Below are 26,547 nucleotides of genomic sequence, written 5' to 3'. Positions count from 1 at the left end.
CGAGTGAAACTGTTTGGAGAAGAACACCTAGACACAGCGAGGAGTTACGAATCACTTGGTTTAACACACACTTTCTTGGGCGACTTTGCTTCAGCGTTTCAGTCAATACAGTGTGCATTTGCCATCCAAACTACACTGTCTGGAGAAGAACACCCAGACACTGCCCAGAGTTCGAGTACGAATCACTCAGAGTAACAAAGCACGATTTTGACGTCTTTGCTTCAGCGCACAACACGACCTCGCACAATTGCAACTCGTTACTTCTAAAGCGCGTCAACTGCCCATAGATCATTACATTGAAAAACACTCAAAAATTCAGAGCACATTTAAATCGCTATCCCCGACCTCTGCCGCTATTATGCGATCCCTTCTCTCACATGACATTTTGTAAACACCCTTTTTTCGTCTTTTTTTCAAATACGTCACTGTGGTTGATCGTTTTAGAAAGTGACGAAAACTTGTTCGATTCTGCAGCCCAGGAACATGTTTGAGAAGTTGAATCGCCTATCATGCTTTGTGAAGTTTTGCTGCCCCATTCTGAATGGAAAAAATTAAAGAATATTTTTAGCTTGGCCTCATGGGGGGGAATGAGAGATAATCCCAAATCAAAATTTTAACATTTAGTTACACTTGATAACTTGAAATTACTTTGCGATTATTGCTAAAGCTTTAAGTTAAAATGTTTTCAAAATGTGCCAGAGAAGTACAAAATTAATCGAATGGTCTAGAAGACATCCTTTGCACATTTGTCACGACAAGTGATTAAGTTAGTGGATCCAATCAGGTTTTTCCATTTACACTGATCTTGTCTTGCGGAACGATCTTCTTCTTCAGCGAAGATAGTCGCTCAATTTCCTGGAGTTGACTACATGTGCTACAAACCGGTCAGTCAGTCGGTCATTCAAGGTAGTTTTGGTTTTATCAACTGAGTTGATAATGTAAATTGGCCACCACAAGGAGTTTCAGAGGTGACGTTTGGAGCGTTAGCCGGAGCAAATGTCGCTCAGTCAGTCAGAGTCGTTCGGTCAGTCAGTCAGTCCGTCGCTCAGTCAGTTGGCTCGTTACTCGCACAAAATTCACACAAACGAAAAGATTGAAAACAAAAATGTGAACGTTCGAAAAGGAAAAATTTAAGACCTTTTTACCTCAAAGTTAAGTTAATTGCAAGGAAGTTAGGCTTTTCACTTTCTCTATACACCGTGAATTACAAGCTTTTGTAATTGATTGACAACTTGATTCTAACAGCCTGCAGGCCACCTCTGACTCGTTTTCAACCTTCTTACATTATCAGACGTTTAACTTCTGTCTTAGTAGCTGTTAGAGCAATGAAAGATTTCACAGGCACTGGCTGAGAAGAAAATCAACATGAACTATCTTCACCTCAGACCACATTTTATTGCAAAGAGGTATACGACCTTAATTACACATCTAATTAGTGGCTTTAAAATACGACTTCTTCGAAAATATTAGCAGAGTGTAAACAGAAAAGAGACATCTAACAAGTTTCAATAATAATAACAATTACAATAATACACGTTCAGCTTTTTTTATAAATAAGTTAATCAGTTATCAACTCAGGCCAGCTACTGTCATTAAAAGCCAATTGCTGCAGTGAGGCTGTACACCATTTATTGTTATACTTTTTTATAGATCTTTTATTTACAATGTTATTCGTCGGTCGAGAAGATCAACTTGACAAAGCCGTCTTCACTTTCCAGCGGCTGAGCACAGAATGGGCATATGGCCTGAAAAGCATCACAGCCATGAGGAATGGGAAGTTGTTGCCAAAACCTGCATCAAAAGGATAAAAAAAAAAAAACACCACTTTATTATCGATTCTCCCTCATGAACGAGACACGTTGATGTTATCTGTGAGAAGTTAACAGTTCATTAACAGTTCATTCCGCCGCCTGGTTAGCTCAATTGGGAGAGCGCCGGACTGCTGTGCGGGAGGTCGAGAGTTCAATACCGGCCGGACCAACACTCAGGGTCTTAAAATTAACTGAGAAGAATATGCTTCCTTTCTTTAACATCAAGAAATGGTTAGATATTCTAGTCTTCTCGGATAGGGACGAATAAATGGAGGTCCCGTCTCCTGCAGGGTTGGGGTAGGAGACGTTAATTTCCCACGCACGAGATTACTGTGTGATGGATGTCCTCCCAGGGGTGGGTTGGGTGGGTAGTTACATGGCCGTTCTGAAAACCACTTCTGTGAGAACGCCCCTGTCTAAAGATTATTATCTATTCTATCTATTCTATTCTTCATAAGCATCTGTTGACCTTTTTACGTACTCCAAGATCAAAATATCAATTCTCTAAACTGTCTGTTCTAAATTTCTCACAATTTCAGCTCTGAGAATTTGGTATTCAATCAAACAAAATTCCCCTTATCAATATTTTTCTTTCCTCTCACCTAGCTCTTCTCTGCTTTAGAATGTACTGTTATTGTTAGGGGAAATTCCTTTGTTCACTCGGTGGAATACAAGGGTTAAGTTAGTATTTTGGCTGACAAAGTGTCTCGTATAGGATTGGAACTCTGTTAAACTTCACTATCAAACTGATAAAATATTGGTAAAGTTTTACTGTTACATAGTGTGACTTTACAGGTTACAGGTTACTTTACATATTATAAACCATTTTTTTGGTTCAAATAGCTTACAAAAGGTCTTAGGGAGGAACTCTAACGAGAGAAAGACAAATTGAACTCATTCAGATGCAACTGTTCTTCAGTTGCTAGGGTATCTCATTCTGGAGCAGCAGGGAACCTTACCTTACTGTTTCCTCTGAGCAAACATGTCCACAAGGTACAAAAGCATGTGTAGCAGCAGGCTCTCCCTGATAGAATGCGGGTTCTTTTCCAAGAGTCAGTGGCACATACCTGCTGACCTGGTGAAGCAATGGAAATTGTGGATGTTGCTTGACACTAGCTAGCTTAAAAGTAAGATGGACGCCTTTGGTGTCAAATATTTTCCACAGTGGCCAGCCAGCATGCTGATGGAATATTTTCTACCCACCCCCTCCTCTCCCCACTCCAGGTTGTCATAACCCTTCCACCCACCCAAGAGGCAGTAATTTCCAGGCACCCTTTGACAATGACTAAATCAGTGGATGGGAATAGTGAGCCTGTGGGTGGGGTAGGGGAATCCTTGTAACACCCACTACTAAGTACTCAAGAGTGAAATGACTGTCACTAAACTACCCTTAAACCCTGAGATCCACTGCAAAATAGCTGTGATGTTCCACAGGAGCTTGCCCTGACCAAATTGAAGAGCCCACTATGTTTCTGGCAATAAACCCTTTGATTCCCAAGATTTCCTAATCAGTTCTCCTTACCATCTGCCATATAAATTCTTATAATATTAGTTTGAAGAAATTGGTTTTGGATCAATTAATAACCTCCTTTGAACTGATATTTTTTCTTTATTCTCACCACATGTCTGCTTGATAATGCTTTGACACCGTAATGAGAAATTCTCTCTTGGTCACTCAAGAGAGTAAAGGATTAAACTGCATTAAACTGTCTAAATTTTTCCTTAAGAATCCTTGTAGAAAATTTTCTCATAATTCTATAAAATATAAAATTCATTTGAGATTGTAGGAAAAGTTTTTTTCTTAATCTCCTCTTGTTGTCAAAATGTTTCTTATGCCAGGTTTTATTACCTGTAAACAAACTGGACAAGTTCTTTTGTCTGCAAGATTTCTCTCGGGTGAATTCCATGAATGAAGACCATGTACATGACCACACTTGAGGTAAACGTATGGCTGTGCATTGGTCACACTGCTAGAGGGCTGAAAACAAAGAAATATTACAGGAAAATTAAAAGGGAGAAGGGTATCAATGATATTACATTAATCCTTCCTATCCATACAAATGTACATCAGTATGGATGTTTTCCACTCTGTTCTCCATACATTCTCTTTGGTACTGACATGACAGGTACTTCCCCTAAGGATTGGGGTGAGTTTTGCATATCACTTCCCTCCCTCCCTCCCCAAATAAACATGCATCACTAAAAATAAATAATACTGCTGCAACAAAGATTCAATAAAAAACAGCAAAGGAACAACCTCAGTCTTACCTCTGATTGACTTGGAAATCTTAACGTTGTGAGACCCACAGGACACTGAGGGCGAGAAGCATTTAGGCACTCCCTCATTTTGTCAATTGTTTCCAAGGTCTACAGGTTTGAATGGCAAAATTACAGTTAAGTCTCAGTTGTTTAGTTTTGCCATATCTAAATTCCAGTTTATTAAATCATGTCACTTCCTTCCAAAATAAATATTATACCAATAATAATTACATCTATTGAGTGGAAACCATTCTGAAAATCTGCTCTAAAATACAATGGTCCTACAATAATTATAAATTAGAAGAAATCTATTTTTGTATATAAATTTAAAATTTAAATGCGATGGATTTATCTTGCACCCTTTGTGGCATTACAGATATCTTTATCAAAAAACTTTTCTGATGTGAAATACATGGAAGTAATCATCATGTCCTTAATTCATCACTAAATAAAGTTAAACTTGCATTTATTGAAGGCTCTCAATTAATTAAATTATGAAGGGTTAAAAATGTCAAAAGGCAAATTATACAATCACTGTGATACCAAAGTGATGGAACAACCCCATTAAGGGAACACCTCCAGGAGACAGAAAATTTGGTCAGCTCCTAGAAACAAATTATTTATTATCTTGATTAAAGGGTGTCTATGTTCTATTAAGACAACTTTTTTTTCCAGTTTAGAAAGTGTTCCCTAAATGAAGTCATAATGGAAAAATTGAATTAAAGGTTGATGGTGAAGAATAATTTTGTGAAGCAAAAGACAGAGAAACATACAGGCATTTCCTTCATAGCTTCAGCTGATCTCCATAGTAACACAGCTCCACAGAGATCAATCAATGACCCATCAAGTAAATCATTGGACTCATCTTCAACCTAAACAAGAATAAGTGTTATTAACCCTCTACACCCTAACATCAGTATGCATATTCTCCATACTGTTCTCTATACATTTCCTAGGGTGCTGACAAGGAGAATTTGTTTAACAATCAAAACCTTCGTCCTTTACACCCTAACATCAGTATGCATATTCTCCATACTGTTCTCCACTCATTTCTGAAAGTGCTAATCAGGAAAATTTGTTTAACAATCAAGAGCTTCTTTAGTTGGTAATCATTTCTTTTATTTTCTCATGATTCAGGGGAGATATTAGAGGTTATTTACTCTTAGAGGTCAGATGGCCATTTACATGTTTGAAGGGTGAAAAGGGTTATTGGTGCTATTGATATTATTGACACATTGTGATCATAGCAATAATAAATAATAAATAATAATAATAAGTAATTTAGCAATGGACATCCACTGGGTGGCTCTTCTTGTCCACTGTTTCCAGATCGAATTGGAATTTGGAATGTTGGTTTTGCAGAGAGAGGAAAACGGGAGGACCCGGAGAAAAACCCTCCGAGCAAGGACGAGAACCAACGACAAACTCAACCGACATGTGACACCGGGTTCAGGAATCGAACCCGAGCCACAGCGGTGGGAGGCGAGTGCTCTCACCACTGTGCCATCCCTGCAATGATTTCCTGCCAGGTGCTATATAACCTACTAAGGTAGCATCATTACTCAGTCCTTTAACCTTTTGGCAGTGACTGGTTGAAACTGATGGCAACATAACAATAAACAGAGGTCTATCTATCATTTAGTACTGTAAACTACTGGAACTTACAGTCTTCCCTTTCTCAGTGGTCGACCGTGTTCTACGAAGTCCATATACATTCCCACATACTGATATTTCACGCCATATTGTGGGCTGACAAGAAGGACCACCCTTGGGATTCATTAGAAGAATGCCATTGGTGGTCAGACCATCCATCAAATTCTCGTCATTTTGCCACTTGGGGGCTTTTTCCTGTTGAGCAAAATCACGATGTAACTACTTTGACAAAAAAAAAAGATGTTCTTCTGCATTAATGCCTTACAAACACTGCATTCAAACTCCAGCAGAATAAAAATGACTTGAACTTGTAGGACTAAAGCATTGCAAAATAGAGTAAAATTTAAAAAATGCCAATTTCTGCTTTAATAAAAATGAGTATAACAAGAATCAAGTATTTTTTTTAAAAAATTTATTGAGATGTATATTTTTATTTTGAAAAAGTAAAGTTTTGAACTTACTCCTAAAAATATATTACTAGATTTATCAAAACCAGCTGCAAACACCCTGGCGGTATAAGGTGGTTCTCTATCGACGACAATGCGACAAGCATATCTGGAGATAGTGCTCTTGTGTGTGTCTGGGATCAAATCTGAAAGCTTATTTCCAGGAGCTGTGTCAGTCACCACAAAGTCTATTTTAGAATCAGCAGAATGGCCAATCTGCAAAAAAAGAAAAAAAAGTCCAGTAAAAACTGAATTCTATACTGTTCATCTAGCTATGATAATCCTCATTGTAAACCTAAAACTTAATATGACACAAAAAGTCTCCAAATGGTAACAGGTATCTCTCACAGTAACTCAGATAGTGTCAATGCAAAATACACTATGTAGACATCTACGTACACGTCACTTTGCTTTGTAGTTACTGGTAAGTTTAACTTTCATACTTTCTTGAATTTATACATAGTGCCAATGCAAAATACACTTACAAGTCACTTTCCTTTGTAGTTACTGGTAAGTTTAACTTTCATACTTTCTTGAATTTATACATAGTGCCAATGCAAAATACACATACACGTCACTTTGCTTTGTAGTTACTGGTAAGTTTAACTTTCATACTTTCTTGAATTTCTACATAGTGCCAATGCAAAATTACACTCACATGTCAATCATTTGCCTTGGCCTTCGGCTTCAGCAAATAATTCATCTACTCGCCATGGACAAATCACAATATTTTGCTCAACCTCGTCCAATAATTGTTAAACATTTGTTGAATAATCTGCCTAGATTGGGATCTCCACCTTGTCGAGGTGGGGTGGCTTGCTTTCCCCAGTGACCCCTAGAGCTATGTTGGCTGGAGTCTTGCACTCCTGCCAGGGACACCCATGCCAAACAGGTCGAAGGGTAGGGGCCAGACAAAGAGTGATCCCACTGGCCCTCCAGGTTGGGAGTTGAGCAGAGGGGTGATAACCCTCTCCTGTAAAAAAAAAAGAATTATTACAGAAACCAGAAGCAGAGCGAATTCACTATTTTAAAAGGGGAACTGTGGCAGTACCTCATAAGAGAGAATTAATGAAGCACGGGAGCCAAAGCCAGCAGGACGCCTCCAGGCTGATGAAGCCACTGTTAAAGAAAGGCAAGAGGCAGGTTGGAGGTCGTGGGAGGAGGAACGGACCACAGCAACCAATTGAGAGGAGTGGAAAAGCTCTGTGAAGGCCCTATGTGCCACGAGACATGATAAGGATTGATGATGATTTGTTGAATAATGATCTGCTCTGTTATGCCATCAGAGGTGGAAGACAAGAGCACAGTTGGTGGGAGGAGTAGAATCCTCCTTGGAAATCTTTGTTAAAAAACCTGACTAGGTCTTAAAGGAAATGGTCCAAAGGTTGTAACTAAATTTTAAGTTTCTTCTGCAAGTATGTACCATCATGTGACAAAATTTACTTCTGCCTGGTTAAAGATAAACAATAATCCTAATTTGCAAAGAATATGGTGGGTTTTCAATAGTTTTTCATTTTTCAGGGAGCCTATTTTCCACCTGGCCATTACAACAGAGGAGATAGGGCCTCTCGGTTGGTAGAGATATTCTCTGATGTTAGTTAAGAACCATAACCTCCCACTCTGCCAACCTCAATCCCCCACTCACTCCTCCCCATGCTATTGCCAAGGAATCAGTCAGACTGCATTAAATGCAAATGGATTTATGGGATAATAAGGATCTCTGAATGCATTTTGTAGAAAGCTGTGCCTCAGATTTACATGCATAAAACATTTTAGTCTTTGCACTGTGTTAGTCACTCAGTTGCAATATGTTTGCAGGAGAGAAGATATTTGAACAAGTCAACATGACCTATGGAATGGGGAGTGCGGGTATGCAAGGATTTTTTCACACAATATTTTGTGAAAATATTTTCTGGCTAATTTATTGGGAAAATTTTAAAATTGTACTTGGCAGGAAGGCACATACCCACAGCCTAAATTAGGGAGCATCTTTTACCCCTTCTCCACACAGATTTACATACAGCTCTCTAATAACTTTTTGTTTCTGAAATTATATTTTTTTTCATATTTTATTTTTCAAAAGAGCTGGGACCACCTGATTTTGAAGTAGCTGAAAATGAGGCTATAAAGCTGAAGGTACAGGTGTGTTTGATTCATATTTCCATCTTTACTAGGGTAGCCAAGGGGGGAACCAGATTCCTTTTCACACATCAATTTTTGAAAAATTCACGTGTCACATTCAAAAGGGACAACTTCAAATCTGCCTTTGTGTGTACTACATTTCAAGAAAATCTACAGGTTTTCACTAAATGAGTCACACAGGTCATGTGTGGTCAGGTGCTAAATCATGCTTCTTCTTTGGTGACCCAGTCTCCGTACTTAGAACCTTGCAGATCAGTACACTATCCAAGAAGCACATCATGAGGGTAGACATTTTAACTTATCAGCCAGAGAGTGTTTGCTTGATTTTATTTTACTACAAAATTGTGTTAGCCAGAGTACTGACAAAAGGAAAATAAAAAAAAAACTATAGGTGTGAGCTTTACAAAGACATCTTGCCAGCCAACAAGGAAAGCTGAATTATTAGAAAATTATCATCATGATGATTAAAAGAATCTGAATGACATGGTCCAGTTCACTATTAATGAGATCCATTAAGAGAAATTTAATTACTCAGACAGTCATTTGTGTTTTTGTATTTCTTTTGACCATCACAGTTCAGAGCTCAACATGAATTATTTGAGGCCTCTTCAACTTTTTAGAATTTTACTGATTTGATATCTCAGGTTGGTGGAAAGTGTCTATTTTGTATTCCAAATTACCGGTATTGTTGATTTACTATTTTTTTTTTTTTTTTAACAGTGAGAGCTTTCAACCACCAAATGGTTTTTTTGAAATACTTAAGTCACCTTTGAATTGGGATTATGCTTTCTACTGATACCTTGAAAAATTATTTTCAAAGGCTTCTGATAGGAATTTTTCATTTTCCTTTTACAGAATGTAGCTGATGTCTTGCAACAATAATACGCGACTGCAAAAGACAGGATTGACTGAAAAACATCTGTTAGGTTGATACCTTGAAGAAATAAACAGTTAAATATTGACTTCTAAACACACAGTCTGATAATGATGATGATGATGACAATGAGAATGATGAAGATGGCATTGACGACAATGACAATACTGATGACCATGAAACTTGTAAAATTGATCCTAGGAAAGGTTTGCTTCATCTTTTACAGGGGTTTTATTAATGTTTTCAGGAGGAGGGCCACTGGTTTTCACAGGTGGGCAAAACTTTTTGAACTAAACTTCTTTATAACAAAGATAAACCTTCCCCCAGATTGTTAAACCAGGTGGGCAAAACCATCCTTACAACCTGTCAATTTGGCTGGTGCCCAGCCCTTAATGAAACCCCTGCTTTTAAGATTTCGGTTCTGCCAAATATTTCTTGCTTGTTCACTCTGAAGACCTAATGCACATTATAACATTAAATGGTGAAAGTGACATAATATTACCCAGTTCTTGTGTCACCTTCTCAGCTGTTTACAAGTGTTCTCCACTATTTCTATCACCTTCACACTTGTGCACAGAAATGAGTATGTAGCTATCAAGATACCATAGGGTAGACTGCACACTATGATTCCAGATCTGTTATAGTGTGACGTTGCATATACACTGAAGTAACAGAACAGAAAAACATATATCAATAACACAAGTAATGGGATGAATCAGTGGAAAACAAATCACACCAAAAAAAAAAAAACATTTGGGGGTATTGTTAAATTTTATCTATGAACATGACTTCAAGTTGGCTATCTGAAAATTTGCAGTCTGTAATCATTATAATGGTAAATACATAAATAAATAAAATAAATAACTTTATTTAACAATGGAAGCACTTTACAGTCTTAGACTGAGAAACCTGTGACCTTCACATGGTATTATGGCCTACAAATGGTAGAGTTGGTGTAAAATTGTAACTCAATGAAATCACGCAGTCTGGGAAGCTTAGAGCTCACCAAGCTGGTAATAAAAGTATATTACAAATATCTTCCTCTATGTCTAGATACACCTGAGTAACACCCCAAATATAAAGTACATATCGCGGACACAGGGAATGGGTCCAAAAAAAAAGGAACAAATACAAAGCATTTCACAGATATTCCTTCTTCTCAACTCAGCAAGGATAATTCACATTACCTGCAAAAATTCTTTCTGTAGATAATGTATTTAATCTCTGGATCACCATTTGCAGTTTGCAGAATAAATCCCTTTTGGCAAGCAGCAGAGTCTGTAGGAAAATGAAAGAAGGATCAAGCACGATTTATTTCTGTTTAAAGAGGGGAGCTAAGTTACCAAAAACAACCTGAAACCTCAAAGGCAGGTTAAAACCGCACTCCACAACATTGCGAGGCAGTTGATTGCAGTTATGTTTTGATGATTCTGTGAAAATATAAATACCCCTCCCTGCAGGTGTTTATGACTTCCATCATACCTTCAGAACTGTGATTTCAAATTCTAGTTTGGCTGATTAAAACTATTTACAAAACATTCCCTGTGAAAGTGGGCCACCTGGATATAACTTGGTTCACTGTGAATCTCTCACTTCTCTCTGGCCTCCAAGTGTTCAGTTAAATTTAGACGGTGATGTTTTTTCCTTTGTTTTTTCCTTTTTTGTTTGCGTTAAGTTTCGTGACATACATAAGTTGGAGTTTGGTCACATGTTTTTCGGCTGTAGCTTCCTCACACGTGTTTTTATCGATGAGCCCTTGTGGACTGTAAACTCTTCTTTTCGTCACTTTGGTTGACACAAAATGCAAAATTTCGATTTTGATTATGTTTATTTGTTGTTCTTGTTTGTTTTCTTTCTCAGTTTTCACCGTTTTGTAACTGTTTTCATGACATGTTTGTACTATTGATTGCAATAGTTGAAAATTAAAGAATTTATGGGATAAACATGTTGAAGTTTCATGCCATCCCCAATGCTAAGCAAGAAACTTTGCAGATTATGATAAACGAAGTGTTTCTCCAACTTCCTGCCCTGCTATATCTCACCTTATAGTTGTGTTATACCTTTCCCACACCCCTCCCATGCCCCTCCCACACCCCTCCCACTCCACTTCCATTTCTCTCCCAACCCTTTCAGCTCCCTATTTCCTTGGGGTCCCATTTCACTATTCTACTAAATCTCCTAAGCTGAATCAGGGAAACATCCTGTAGGTAGCCTTTATTTTCTTCAAATTAGAAAAACAGAACATACCTTGTTCTTCAGATGTTGTGGTAAAGATAACAAGAAACTGGGTATAGTATTTCTGCAAAAATCACAAAAATCTCACATCAAAACAATATCAAGCTGACAAGTGATCAGAAAAAAAGAAAAATATTACTTAATTAAGGGAATTATTAGTTAATCCAATACCAAATTCTCATAGGCTAAGATCATAAGAATTGTTTGAAAGACAGCAAGGAGAATTCCTCAAAGATCTTGGAATTAAAAGGGTTAGGTTCACCATCAGATATTGATGTTTATTATCAAGAGGAAACTTCTATCTCTATCTCCTTTATCTGTTTGAGCAGGTTGAATTATGGCAGCTATTTGCTGATGTGGACCTGCATCACACAGTAATCTTGTGTGTGGGAAATTAATGTCTCCCACCCCTAGCCCTGTAGGAGACAGGACCTCCATTTATTCATCCCTATCCAAGACGACTAGAATATCTAACCATTTCTTGATGTTATAGAAAGGTAGCAAATGCTTCTCAATTATTTTAAGACCTTGAGTGTTGGTCTGGCTGGGGCTCAAACCCTCGACCTCCTGCACAACAGTCCAGCGCACTATCCATTGGGCTAACTGGCCAGCAGACATCCACAAACCTTTCACTACCAAAGATAATCAGAATTAAAATCCTATTGCAATAACACTTTACACCTTGATACCAGTATGCAAATTCTCCCCACTGTTCTCTTTATATTTTCTAATCTGCTGACAAGGAGAATTTGTTTACCAATCAAGAGCTCCTTGATTAGTAATCATTTCCTTTATTCTCATGACCTTATTGTTTGATTCAGGGCTGATATTGTAAGGAGAAATTCAATGCTAGTTTCTCTTAGAAGTCAAAGGGTTAAGGACTTGTACAGAGAAGCAGTGAGAACTAAGAAAAATACCTAATTTGTAGGGGATACTGCTTTGATGCAATACCAAATCCTCAGGATTGACTTATAAAGAAACAAATTGTCATCAATTAGGAGAATTAGCTCCATAGTAATATAAGAATAAAGCATTTTAAAAATACAGGCCAAATATAGCAATTTTTACCTGATTTAGGTCTTTGAGGTTCCCATATGAGTAGATTGAATCACCCTGTTTGGCCAGGACAACCACACCATCAAGAACAGTGCCAACAAACAGATGTTCTGTGGATGTATGTTATGTTTAAATGAGAAATGAGACAAAGTTCAGTATCCACATATGGTGCTCTGGTTTAAATCTGATCCTTAGAGAGGGACTTCTATCGATCAACACAATTGTGTGGCCAGGACTTGGAGTTAAACTATGTTCAGGAGCATTTTTCAACACCAATCCTGTCTAGATACCATTAACTTGTACTAAAAACAGTATTTCATGCATTAAGATTTTAAAAGGGAAAAGTTCAATATGCGTTACATATTAATTTTGGGCTTTATCGCGCAGCAAGTACAAACCCTCTTGCCTCCCTCGTATAGTGTCTTGTCTGGATTGCTGGTCCTAGCAGTAAGCAGGATGTTTGTCATATATGATGAAGCTATTTAATGCCAGGGTCTGATTGCAAAACATGCAGTTCCTTAGCTGAAAATCAGAAATAGCTAGAGCACTGCTGACACAAAACGGTTTGGCCATGGTGCCTATTAATACTCTTCGCTCTGACGAAGGGTTAACACACGTAACGTCACCTTTTAAAATCTTTACGGTGGCCACTTTACATTATCAACTTAGTTAATAAAACCAAATTACCAATTAATACTTAACATTATCAACCTGGTTAATATTATCAAATTACCAATTAATACTCTGTTTTGTAGCGTCTAAAACAAAGTTGTTGGGGGTTCAAAGCAGGAAAGGTGATTTAGCTCTGAATCGAGGTCTTGAAAGTTGTTTCATTCGCGTTGCCAGAACTGTGTATCGTTAGAAAAATATTGGGAAAGAGTACCATATAACCCCATACATTAATTATGCATTCAATTTCATTAATTATGTATGCACCTCATTGTTTTTAAGACAATGGCTTATTCCCATGGGTTTAGCATATATACATTACTAATAAGTACTTGCTACTTCAATAAAAGAGAAATTGATTGAAAGCGGCTTTTTCGTCTCCATTCCTTTATTACGTTCTTCTCCCTTCTCCCCTTCGTTCCTAACTTCTCCTCAGTTTTTTTTTTTTTTTCCTTTTTACCTTCTTGGCAGTTCTGCTGTGCCTTGAACCATCGCTCCTCAGACAACGCCTTATTATGAGACAATTATCAAACCATAGCCTTACCACTATGCCACGCAAACCAGTTAGGAGTTCCTCTCCAAAAGCTACATTTTCTTTTACCTTTCAGTAAAAAAATTTTCATAACAATATGTGCATTGATATAATGCACCAAAGGTCCCCTTTGCACTAAAGAATGCATTTCTTCTTCTCTACGATTGGCCAAATACCACATAGAAAACAAAATTTATTCATACCTCTTTCTAACAACATCAACGAAAGAAGAAGATAGAAGGAAGAAGAACAACAACAACTCGGAGATGGGGAGACTGAATTTTATTCGACTTTCTCGAATATTATCAGATCACGACCGGTGCATACAGTGGTGTAAGGATCACAACCTGCTTGTGATGTCGGTAAAATGTCCTCGAGCGGGGCGCAGCATTGAACTTAGCTGGACGCGACGTGCTTCATCGCGAGACGGGTACGAGTGGCGATGTTCAAAAAAGGGTTGCGATGGAATGGCTTCAATGCGCCGGAATTCACCGGTGCGCACACACAGGGTATCGAAAATACATGGTGGGGAATCAAGCGAGGTTTGCCCCAAACAGGAACATCCAAAGGACTTTTCGATGGCTACCTACAAGAATATATGTGGCGTCAGCACTACGGAAATGATCCCTTTGGAAACATTATCGAACGTATCGCCCAACTTTGTGAAGTCCAGAAAGACTAGATACAAAGGTTTCTTTGCATCGCTGTATGCACCGGCCTTCACGAACAATTTTCATCACTAGGACACGAAAGGATAATGAAAGAATCAACCAAAATCACAAGAACAGGTAAGACACAACATTTATTTAAACTTTGCATTGACAAACTTCAAAGTCTGACCGTAGACTTAACGTTATTTTCCGGCCAATTATACGCTTTTAAAGCGAAACTGAACATTCATTTATATTTCAAAATTAAAAACCTCTGGAAAATTACTTGAGTTTTCTGTTTTGCAAAGCCAAAACGCGCCAAATTTACCCTGTTTCAAGAAAGACTTAGAAAAAAAATCCAAATTTTCAAAACAAAGACTACTAGTCTCTGCGGAGTTCTATTGTTATCGCTATTGTTTTAATTGAACAAAGACTGAATGCATAATTAATGTATGGGGTTATATGGTACTCTTGCCAAATATTGTAAACAGCGAACTTCACAAAACAATATGAAACAAATACCTGAGACGAACTCACTCCAGGCCTCCCCTGATTGCATCTGTTAACCTCTTCTTTCTTGGCCTTACGTACCCTTCCCTTAGTTCATCTGAAGCACTTAACGCTTAATCTATGTTAATATTTTTGTTAGCAGAACAAATATCAGTCGGCTAGAAGAGGAAAACTCAAGGTTATGTTGTTATCGACAGGCATTCCTATCACATTAGTTACCAGTCTCTTTCAGAATTTTATTGGTTCGCAGCTTCTCGTAGCCGAAAAGGAGCCGAAAGCAGCCGAAAGCAGCCGAAAGCAGGTCGAAAAAATAAAGTGCTATTTGAAGATTTATGATCATAATTGTGCATCATTTAAAAGGCTTTAAAGAGAATTTTTGTTTGTTTTATTATCAAAGTCATATTTCAAAGTATCACATCACGTACCTGCTGTTGCGTCGGAAACTTATCAGGGGAATTCCTAGGTGGAATTTTCCTTTCACTAGGGCATCTGATCAATGACCATCACACCACAAGAACAATAGATTGTAGATGTTTCTTTGGTCGGTGCGTAACTTGCGTCGCTTTCCTAACACTGGGAACAAGTTTTAAAGTGAAAATGAGCAGTAATCGCGGATTTCGTGCATATATATTTAATTCATGGTAGTCAGCCTCTTTGAGCACCGGCAAGACTTCAGACATTTTAAATTGAGTTTCAAGATAGGTAAATGGCAGTTCTCCGTCTACTTAACTGAAGACTAACTACCATATTGATGAAGGTCTGCGATAAATGTTTCTTACGCAAACAGCATCTTTCGTAACATAAAAAGAAACATGAACGCTACATCTTGATGTTTTCTGATCGATGTTCCTATGGTGTGAGATAAATTTTGTGTACGAATCCAAAGTCACAACTGAAAAAGGGAGAAGAAATATTTTGTAAAAATATCATGACAATCACTCGTTACGGAAACAATAAATTTTTTAAACTTTTCGCGTGGTTGCTGAGATATCTTTCAAACTTTCAGAAAGAATGGGTAAAACTAAGAAAAGCACATTACGAGATTTTCCCAAAGTCTAACTCCAAAGAATTTGTTGTATTTGTTCTGCGTCATCGCTTCCAATTTCTTGGATTACGACGTACTGTGCAACACGAGAGTTTCACATGGGATCAGGAATTGTGTAATAAGACGTAATTTTTTAGTTTAGAAGTTTAGAAACGTAAACGTACGATGGCCCAGAAGGGTCACAGTCCAGTTTTAATTTTTGACAGTTTTATTTTTTCCAGTTTTATTTTTTTTGACAGTCCAGTTTTATTTTTTTTGACAGTCCAGTTTTATTTTTTGACAGTCCAGTTTTATTTTTTTTGACGGTCCAGTTTTATTTTTTGGCAGTCCAGTTTTATTTTTTGACAGTCCAGTTTTATTTTTTGACAGTCCAGTTTTATTTTTTTTGACAGTCCAGTTTTATTTTTTTTGGGTACCCAAAAAATAAAACTGGACTGTGATCCAAAAAATAAAACTGGACTGTCAAAAAAAATTAAACTGGACTGTCAAAAAAAATAAAACTGGACTGTCCAAAAATAAAACTGGACTGTCAAAAAAAATAAAACTGGACTGTCAAAAAAAATAAAACTGGACTGTCAAAAAATAAAACTGGACTGTCAAAAATTAAAACTGGACTGTCAAAAATTAAAACTGGACTGTGACCCTTCTGGGCCATCGTATAAACGTAAACGCAGTTTAGTTCTAAACGTAGTTTAGAAACGAAGGGAAATTTCCCTTGGACTGCAAGCTCGAGCGCATCCGCTGACCTATGACCATCACGTCATATTTGTTTCCAAAAAATATAGTTTGACTGCTTCAATGCATAAGTTAATTTGAGTTGCGTTTCTAACACTGATGGCCGTTTAAGAATTAATTTCCAGTTCTAATTATTCGATTTGTGCATGATTCATAACGGTAATCAGCCTCATCATGCGCTGTCAAGACTTTTGACAAGTTACTGAACTTGAATTTCAAGGTAGGTTGATAACATTTTTGCAATACACTTACCCAGCAAGACTAACTACCACATCGATGATAGAGGTTTGCTGTACAAACGGCATCTTTCATGACATGAAGAGAAATATCGCTACATCTTGTCGTTTTCTGACAGCCTTTGTTAGTCGCTACGACCTGAGATATGTTACGTGCTTTTAAAAACAGTCACAACAGAAATGAGAACACCATATCGATGGAGGTCTGTGATAAATTAAAATCTTCAATCATTGCGGAAGCTTTTCGCGTAGTTATCGAAATATCTATCGAAGTCTAAGTTAAACTCGAGTTAAGGGGTCCCAAGAATGGGTGAGACTGACTCAGACCCTGAGACTGCGAAATGCACATTACGGGATTTTTCCAAAGTCTTCAGCTTCCAATAATTTGTTGTGTTTGTTACTGCGTCATCACTTTCGATTTCTTGAATTCCGGTCGACGTAGGGTGCAACACGAGAGTTTTGATAATAGCCTCGAATACATCTAAAAAGAGGATGAGGGAGAATACAGGGTTATAAGCTAAGAGAAGAAAGTGTAAGGTGTATGTCTTCAATCTGATGTCAACTCAGACGACTTTCATTTCTGAATGTTGGGGGTTTAAAGTTAATTTATGTAAATTTGCGTGTTGCGAGGAGTTTTTTTATTTTCATTAATGTGCAATTGAATCATTAAGCGTGAACAAGGAGATCATCGTTTAAAAACTCTATGATTTTGTAGGAAACTTTACTTCTGTCGTTTCTTTTATCTATTTTTACTTTTTTTGTCCTTTTTTTCACTGTCACCGCACACAAAGCAATTTAAAACAGTCAAATAGAAAGCAGTTCGATTTTCGTCTTGGGTCACTGGTCAACGATCGTGACTTTGTTTAAAAAGGCTTAGTGAAAAGTCGCGCTTCATCACGCTCCGCTCGTGCACCACCTCATCCGCACCAAAATTGAATGATGACCTTCTCCTGTTGTAGCTGGGTTACTGTGTCATAAGTACGATACATCACTCTCTTGATATTAAAGTGACACCCATAAAGTAAATTTTGAAAGGATGAACCCAACGTTTTTATATTCACCAACTATTACATCAATCAATTAGAAGCTTCAATAATACCCATCCGTCTGTGCCCGGGGGAGGAAAATTCGAAGCTTCCATGGATGGAGACTATGAATCGGTAGTGTCAATTTTTTCTTCTTTTTTTTTTCTTTTCTTTTGTTTTTTCTTTTTTTGTAAATGGTGGTCAATGAGTAGTAAGTCGTGGTTACTGATCTGACTTTTACAAAAAGTGTGACCATCAGAACCAGCACTTGAGTGAGGCATTTCTGGGGGGGATCCAGGGGTGGTTTGGGTGGTTCTGTCGAACCCCCTAATTTTCCCTCAGAAAGCTGGAAATCATGTTTCCAAAGACCTAATTTTGAAAATCTCAGACCCCTCAGGAGGGGGACAATTCTCCGAACCCCCCTCCGAACCCCCCTTGACTAAATCCTGGATCCGCTCCGGCATTTAAACACAGTTTTGGCCCAGGGGGGGCTGGAATTTGAACGAACCAACTCTTAAAAGTTCAAATGTCAGGAGGTTTCCTGATGGGAGGGGGATGTTCAAACTTCCAATTGATCGACACTTATTTGTGGGTATCAGCATGTACTTGCATATTCATGAGTCTGCTAGGTTCTGTACCGAACTTGTGGGGTACACTCTACTCTCAAACGTCAAATCCTAGTTTTTATCGTTTTCATGTCGCAACTTCCTACCCTCTCTCAATTTTTAATAAGTGCGAATGAGTAAGTGTCATGTCACGCAACTTCCGTTTAGTTTGATCGCTCATGGTTCGTGCTTTTCAGTTGTTAGCGTTTTTGTAATGAGGTGTGTTAAGTGTATTTGACATGTTCAAAATATCTCTGTTCAGGTTGTTAAAGAAATTGTATCCAACTGCTGCGATCTCAAAAGTCAGAGCCAAACATGTCACTGCAGCCCTTTAGTGACAAGCAGCTGAATTATTTCAAGTTTGCCTCCATCGTGTTGAATGAGTTCGCGAACGCTTTGCGTCAAACGTTCAAGTCCATGTGGGACAACACTTTTGGGCATCGGCCCGGATATCAATTGTGGGATGACTCCACAGCAGTAAGGAACTTGTTTCTCGCCGAAGAGGGTGGCAAGTCCAAAGTTCCTACACACCTCTCCTATGAAGAATGGGACTGTACAGCCCTTTTTCAGACCACCATATATGCGAAGTCCTTCGCTATGCTGGACAGCACAGGCCATAAGAGGACCCTTGGTGAGTTGTACTTGAGGCACCTTAAAATACCTCATGGAAAGTTTCATGTATCTGTGGTGAGTCCAAGTGGAAACCAAGCCGAGACGTTTACACTCGCGCTTGATCAGCTTCGACTGTTAAGAAATGCACTTTGTCACTCACAAAAGTCGGAGATTGATAAACCAACATTTGACCGATACATGCAGCTGGCTAAAGAAGCATTCAAAGCTCTTGGTATCAAAACTGACCCAATTGATGTCATCGGTAGTTTGACAGAGTCCGACTTTCCCACAACAGCAGTTCGCAATCTGGAGCACGGTATCAATCGAGAGCTTCGAGAGCGAATCAAATTTCTCGAAGGCGAGGGTTCAAGTATTGATGAATTAAAGGCGTTGACAAATGTAATAAAGGAAAAAGTTGAAGGTGGAGTAAGTAAGGAAGACCTTGCTTTATTGGAGAAGAAGATGGATGAATTGAAAGAACAAAATAATACAACCCAGAAAGGTAAAATCTTAATACACTTCTGTAGCTACGTTACATTTTTTAAAGGGTTTGTTGAAGAATCGACTTGATTTCTATCTTCACAGCTAAAATAGGGCAGAATGCGTAGTCATCATTTATTATTCATAACTAATAAAGCAGAAAATTTTAACGCGACCTCGCTTTGAAGGGCCCTAAATTAGAGAAGAATGGACCAAAATTGACCCACTAGGCTTCGTGAAATTCACTTTACTGAGTTTTAAAAGTGCATGCTAACTTCTAAATTAGTACACAGAATTTTGAAGATCAAAGATATGTCTACGATTTTTATCTAAAATGAAGGAAATTACATGAAGTAAAAGAATTATCCTTTCGCGCCTGAAAGTTGCGGAAACCTACCTTTTGTTGACCCGAGAGTATTGCATACATTTTAATTGTTTGAAACAGATTGCTGAGAGATAAAAAATGGTATGCGAGGCTCACTTTGTTGAGTCAGAGGCATACGGCTCAGTTCCTGAGCAACTTTCAAAAAGCCCCACGACATTTGATGAATCATGTTGACAATTTAAGGTTTAATTGCGTTTTCCCGGCATTATCATTTGATTTAAACTTTTTTAATATCATAACAGATTACTTACCATGATTGTCACTGTTCTTTGCCATTTGAAAGATTTAAAGGCATTGCTTCCGCCATCATGTCTTCCTCCGATGGTTCCACACTTCACTGGCCGCCAAAGAGAATGTGAAGACATCGTCGGTCACGTGGCTTCCACATCCACCCGAATCGTGTCGATATGGGGCTCGCCTGGTTTCGGAAAAACTTCTGTGGCAACTGCTATGGGACATAAACTCCAGGATAAAGAATTGTCCGTCTACTTCTTCTCCTTACGAGGGCTAAACTCAACATCTGATTTGATATCAAAGCTGTTTAACTTTTTCAGGAGAGCTTCTGCAGAAGATGAAATACCCCAGCGGCTACCAATGGACGAAGAGCTTTTTCAAGTTCTGGCCAAGATTCCAGACAAGTTTGTGGTGATTCTTGACAATGCTGATGAATTACTCGAAAGCGGAGCGCCAAACGTGAAAGAAGATTTCATACAGTTTCTTAGAGACATTCTCAGTCGATCCAAGAAGGCAACTTTTGTTATTACCACAAGGGAGTCGCTTGAATTTATGAATGTGCACTTTAAAGACCACCAAGCAGTGAGAATAGGGCCATTAGATGAGTCCTTCTCTCAAGCATTGGTGACTGAGTTACTTCCAAATGCTATTTCCGCATGTGATTGTGGAAAAATTGCGAAAATCTGCGAGCATGTGCCTCTGGCCATTAAGCTGTTGTGCTCCACCATTTCTGAAGATAGCACTCAAGCAAGTCACTTTCTTGAGGAGTGGAAGGAATCTGTAGAAAGAAACATTGTCGATCTGTTAGACAATCCAGACTATCCTGGTAATCTGAGATTAAAATTTCTATTTGAATCATCCTTTCTAAGACTTTCAGTACAAGACAGAGAGGCTGTGGTTTCTTTGAGCATTCTATCTGAAGATTTTAACATCTCGGTTGCCGCAGCCGTTATGGGAGTTAAAACAAAGCTCGAGGCAAAGAAAATCTTACAAAGGCTTCAAAGAAAATCACTTCTTGACTCTGGTTCCAAACCTGATTCATTTTCGATGCATAAACTGCTTCAGTCCTTTGTTAGAGAAAGAGGAGAAGACGAAATGAAAGAAACAGTGCTGAGTTCAAAAGTGCGCTTTTCTGCATTTTACGTTTCTCTTTTTGAGAAGTTGAACGCACAATTTTTGACAGGACATTCAAAGTCAGCATTTGTTGAATTCTACGAAAATAAGCAAAATATTATTCAGAGTCTAACCGAAAGTTGTTCGGATCCTAAGACATGTGACGCTGTTTTTGGTGTTTTAATAGAAGCAGAGATATTTCTAGATTCCCTGTTCTGGTGCGAGGGAAACGTCTTCAACGAGCTTTATGAATCAGCAATCAATCAAGCAAAAAAGCTTAGAAAAAGCGTTTTTCACAACCAGCTTCTGGTTTCCCTGGCGTTTGGTGAGGTGTGTTGGGGTACAAAAGGAAGAACGATGAAGCTGCTTTCCGACGCCGAGGAGGAGCAAATGTCATGTTCATCCTTTTCAGTAGGACATAGAGGAAAACTCTTGTGTTATAGAGGAATCTGTCAAGTGGCTTCTGGGAAAACAGAGGATGGAGCTCGAAACTTAGAAAATGCTCTTTTGTTGATGTCTAGCAACGCTGACCAGAGAATTCTCAGAGTAACGGCAATACAAGTTCTTACGATTTATCACCGCTTTAAAAACCAATTTTCAGTTGCTTCAGAGTTTTATAACAAGGCGTTGCAAGAATGTAGAGCAGTGGGAGACACAAGTCTTCTTATCATTCCACCAATGGAAAAAAAAGAATTGAACTTTGTCGATGGAGAAATTCAAGAACGAAAGCCAGATAGTCTTATTACTCAACCACTCAGACTAGAAATTATCTGTGTTATCAGCGAAGCAACTATGCATTTATTCGATGACTGTACCAAGCGATTAATGAGGAATGCTGTTATTCAAATGGCAGAAGAAATACACAAGCCGCTCTGTCTTACATCATTTGGGAAAGCACACGCAAACACAGCTCAGAGTTACGAATCCCTCGGATCAACACAACACAATTTGGGCGACCTAGCTTCAGCACTTCAGTCGAAACAGCATGCTCTTAGTATCAGAGTTGAACTGTTTGGAAAAGAACACCCAGACACAGCAAGGAGTTATGAATCACTCGGAGCAACACAGCACGATCTGGGCGACTTTGCTTCAGCGCTTCAATCCAAACAGCATGCACTCGACATACGTATTAAACTGTTTGGAGAAGAACACGCAGACACAGCCAGCAGTTACGAGTCACTCGGAGTAACACAGCACGACCTAGGCGACTTTGCTTCAGCGCTTCAGTCCAAACAGCATGCACTCGACATCCGTATTAAACTGTTTGGAGAAGAACACGCAGACACAGCCAGCAGTTACGAGTCACTCGGAGTAACACAGCACAAAGTAGGCGACTTTGCTTCAGCGCTTCAGTCCACACAGCATGCACTCGACATCCATATTAAACTGTTTGGAGAAGAACACGCAGAGACAGCCAGCAGTTACGAGTCACTCGGAGTAACACAGCACAAAGTAGGCGACTTTGCTTCAGCGCTTCAGTCCAAACAGCATGCACTCGACATCCGTATTAAACTGTTTGGAGAAGAACACGCAGACACAGCCAGCAGTTACAAGTCACTCGGAGTAACACAGCACAAAGTAGGCGACTTTGCTTCAGCGCTTCAGTCCAAACAGCATGCACTCGACATCCATATTAAACTGTTTGGAGAAGAACACGCAGAGACAGCCAGCAGTTACGAGTCACTCGGAGTAACACAGCACAAAGTAGGCGACTTTGCTTCAGCGCTTCAGTCCAAACAGCATGCACTCGACATCCGTATTAAACTGTTTGGAGAAGAACACGCAGACACAGCCAGCAGTTACAAGTCACTCGGAGTAACACAGCACAAAGTAGGCGACTTTGCTTCAGCGCTTCAGTCCAAACAGCATGCACTCGACATCCGTATTAAACTGTTTGGAGAAGAACACGCAGACACAGCCAGCAGTTACGAGTCACTCGGAGTAACACAGCACAAAGTAGGCGACTTTGCTTCAGCGCTTCAGTCCAAACAGCATGCACTCGACATCCGTATTAAACTGTTTGGAGAAGAACACGCAGACACAGCCAGCAGTTACGAGTCACTCGGAGTAACACAGCACAAAGTAGGCGACTTTGCTTCAGCGCTTCAGTCCACACAGCATGCACTCGACATCCATATTAAACTGTTTGGAGAAGAACACGCAGACACAGCCAGGAGTTACGAGTCACTCGGCGTAACACAGCACCACCAGGGCGACTTTGCCTCAGCGCTTCAGTCCAAACAGCATGCACTCGACATCCGTATTAAACTGTTTGGAAAGGAACACGCAGATACAGCCAGGAGTTACCAATCACTCGGATTAACACAGTACAACCTTCGCGACTTTGCTTCAGCGCTTCATTCTGAAGAACACGCACTCGACGTTCGTCGTAAACTGTTTGGAGAAGAACACGCAGACACAGCCAGGAGTTATGACTCACTCGGAAAAACACAGCACGACCTAGGCGACTTTGCTTCAGCGCTTCAGTCCAAACAGCATGCACTCAACATCCGTATTAAACTGTTTGGAGAAGAACACGCAGACACAGCCAGGAGTTACGAGTCACTCGGCGTAACACAGCACCACCAGGGCGACTTTGCCTCAGCGCTTCAGTCCAAACAGCATGCACTCGACATCCGTATTAAACTGTTTGGAGAAGAACACGCAGACACAGCCAAGAGTTATGACTCACTCAGAGTAACACAGCACGACCTAGGCGAATTTGCTTCAGCGCTTCAGTCCAAACAGCATGCACTCGACATCCGTATTAAACTGTTTGGAGAAGAACACGCAGACACAGCCTGGATTTGACTCACTCGGAAAAACACAGCACGACCTAGCCGACTTTGCGTCAGCGCTTCAGTCCAAACAGCATGCACTCGACATCCGTATTAAACTGTTTGGAAAGGAACACGCAGACACAGCCAGGAGTTACCAATCACTCGGATTAACACAGTACGTTCGTTGCTTCGCGCGCGGACCTTGGCAGCTTATTCCATAGGAAAGGAGCAGCTAGCAGGAAAGCTCCGTCACCCAATGTTTTCTTAGTTTTCACACTTGGTCCTTCCGGCAAATGACCATTATGGTTGCGCCTCAAAGGGTAGGACGAAGGCCGTTGAATACTAATTAAATCTGAAAGGTACTTAGGTGATAGGTCATGCAGAATTTTAAAAGTTATCAAGAGTATATTATAATGTATCCTGAAGCGCACTGGTAACCAATGTAGTTCAGCGAGTAGAGGTGTAATATGACAGAACTTATGCGCACGATATATAAGTCTCACACTTGTATTCATAACACGTTGCAATTTCATAATTTGATATTCTGGGATTCCGTACAAAAGGTTATTACAATAATCCAGTCTACTACTAATGGAAGCATGAACTAATTTCTCAGTAGATTTCCTGGATAAAGATTTCCTAATATGACATATATTGTATAAATAATAGAAAGCACTGCTACAAGTCTTTGTAATGTGAGCTCCCATATCCAGATGCGTATCGAACCATGTGCCTAGATTGCGCATGCACGCAGAGGCTACAGGAGAGACTTCAGTCTGCCCAATCTTGGTGCTTTGGATTGAAACTTTTGAGAGCTGCTGACGTGTACCTATAATCAGGAACTCAGTCTTGTCACCACTGAGCATCAGCTGATCCTCCCTCATCCATGCTCGGACATCGCAGATGCACTTTTGCATGGCTGATACAGCACTGACTTCACTGGAAGAGTCAGGGGGCTTAAATGACAAATACAACTGTGTATCGTCAGCGTAGTATGGACTGAGGGCAGATGCTGTTTAAGAATCTGGAACAGCTTTAACTCACATAGATGAGTAAGCACTATTTCTATCGCCTTCACACTTGTGCAAGGAAATGAGTATGTAGCTATCAAGATACCATAGGGTAGACTGCACACTATGATTCCAGATCTGTTATGTTGTGACATTCTATGTACACTGAAGTAACAGAACAGAAAAACATTAATTTTTTTTTATCAATAACATGAGTACTGGGGTGAATCAGTGGAAAACAAATCACACCGGAAAAAAAAAAAACATTTGGGGGTATTGTTAAATTGTACTTATCAAAATGATTTCAAGTTGACTATCTGAAAATTTGAAAACAATAATATTATAGTATAATGGCCTGCAAATGGTAGAGTTGTTGTAAAATTGTAACTTATTGAAATCACAAACAGAGTCCGGGAAGCTTAGAGCTCACCAAGCTGGTTATACAAGTATGTTACAAATATCTTCCTCTATGTCTATATCTGTGTAACACCCCAAATATGGTGAGTCTGTGGGTTATGATAATGTGAACTAAATATTGTGGATTGCAGTTCAGCAATGGAAAAGGCCTGGTCAAGCATATCAATAAGAAGTTCACATTATTTGATAAACAGAAAACTGAATTTTTAAATACTCTTTTAGGAACCTTGTAACTCTCATGAGTGTAGAAGATAGATTTGATCCTCACAATATAGGGGTTATTAGTTGATCGAATATCAAATTCTCCAAACTAACATCATAAGAATTGTATGGCAGACAGTAAGCAGAATTGCTTGTGCGATCTTGGGAGTTAAAAGACCTTAGCTCACATCTTTTCTTATAAAGTTTTTGTTATGAATACCAAGATTTTAATAAAGTAAAGATTGTGGATACAGGGAATGAGTCAAAAAAAAAAAAAACCCTGGCCAATACAAAGTGTATGTTGACAAATTTTCTTCCCTCTCAACTCAGCAAAGAAAATTACATTACCTACAAAAATTCTTTCTGTAGATAATGTATTTAATCTCTTGGTTACCATTTAAAGTTTGCAGAATAAATTCCTTTTAGAACATAGCTAGCAGAGCCGCGCAATCAAGTTCAGTAAACGTAAGCGTGCTCAAAATTCTGATAGTGCACGCTGATAGCGTGAGCAAACCGCTTCGCCGGAAATTTTTTTTTTCATGCAAGTGGCCATTGTTAGGGTGGGGAAAAATAATATATTTCGCGACAATAATGGATACAAACAGAGACTCGGCCTACTAGTCCCAAAACGAAGACAATTTTTCGACCTTTTCCCTTGGGCTAGAGTTCTTAAATGAGGCAGGAAAGGAGAAAAACAACGGAAAAGGAGACTCGGCATCAGCGCCATCACGATTCGCTTCAATTGATATTTATATCAACTTAACGGCCTGCTCTCAGTTGGCTTGTTAGCTCAATTGGTTAGAGCGCTGCACTAGTATCGCAGAGGTCAGTG

General features: G+C 39.1%; 2 protein-coding genes and 1 pseudogene across 2 annotated transcripts; 1 reads left to right on the top strand and 2 right to left on the bottom strand.

The window, feature by feature from the left end:
• Positions 1 to 1,375: 1,375 nt before the first annotated feature.
• On the bottom strand, positions 1,376 to 7,182 carry LOC148727835 (E3 ubiquitin-protein ligase pellino homolog 1-like; the record flags this gene model as incomplete). Its single annotated transcript, XM_088724877.1, has 8 exons — positions 1,376 to 1,791; positions 2,771 to 2,886; positions 3,661 to 3,789; positions 4,080 to 4,178; positions 4,844 to 4,942; positions 5,736 to 5,918; positions 6,185 to 6,385; positions 6,967 to 7,182. Coding segments are annotated over 8 exons (1,167 nt in total), but the record flags the coding sequence as incomplete, so codon positions are not given.
• Positions 7,016 to 12,593, bottom strand: LOC148727834 (uncharacterized; the record flags this gene model as incomplete). The annotated part of the gene is made up of 5 exons (XM_088724876.1): positions 7,016 to 7,142; positions 9,688 to 9,847; positions 10,373 to 10,463; positions 11,433 to 11,484; positions 12,489 to 12,593. Coding segments are annotated over 4 exons (396 nt in total), but the record flags the coding sequence as incomplete, so codon positions are not given.
• Positions 12,594 to 16,672: 4,079 nt separating this feature from the next.
• LOC148727833 (uncharacterized) lies at positions 16,673 to 25,964 on the top strand (annotated as a pseudogene).
• Positions 25,965 to 26,547: the final 583 nt, after the last annotated feature.

The sequence above is a fragment of the Stylophora pistillata genome, chromosome 6, assembly GCF_964205215.1.
Source record: "Stylophora pistillata chromosome 6, jaStyPist1.2, whole genome shotgun sequence".
NCBI lineage: Eukaryota > Metazoa > Cnidaria > Anthozoa > Scleractinia > Pocilloporidae > Stylophora > Stylophora pistillata.
This window is presented reverse-complemented; position numbering and strand designations above follow the sequence as displayed.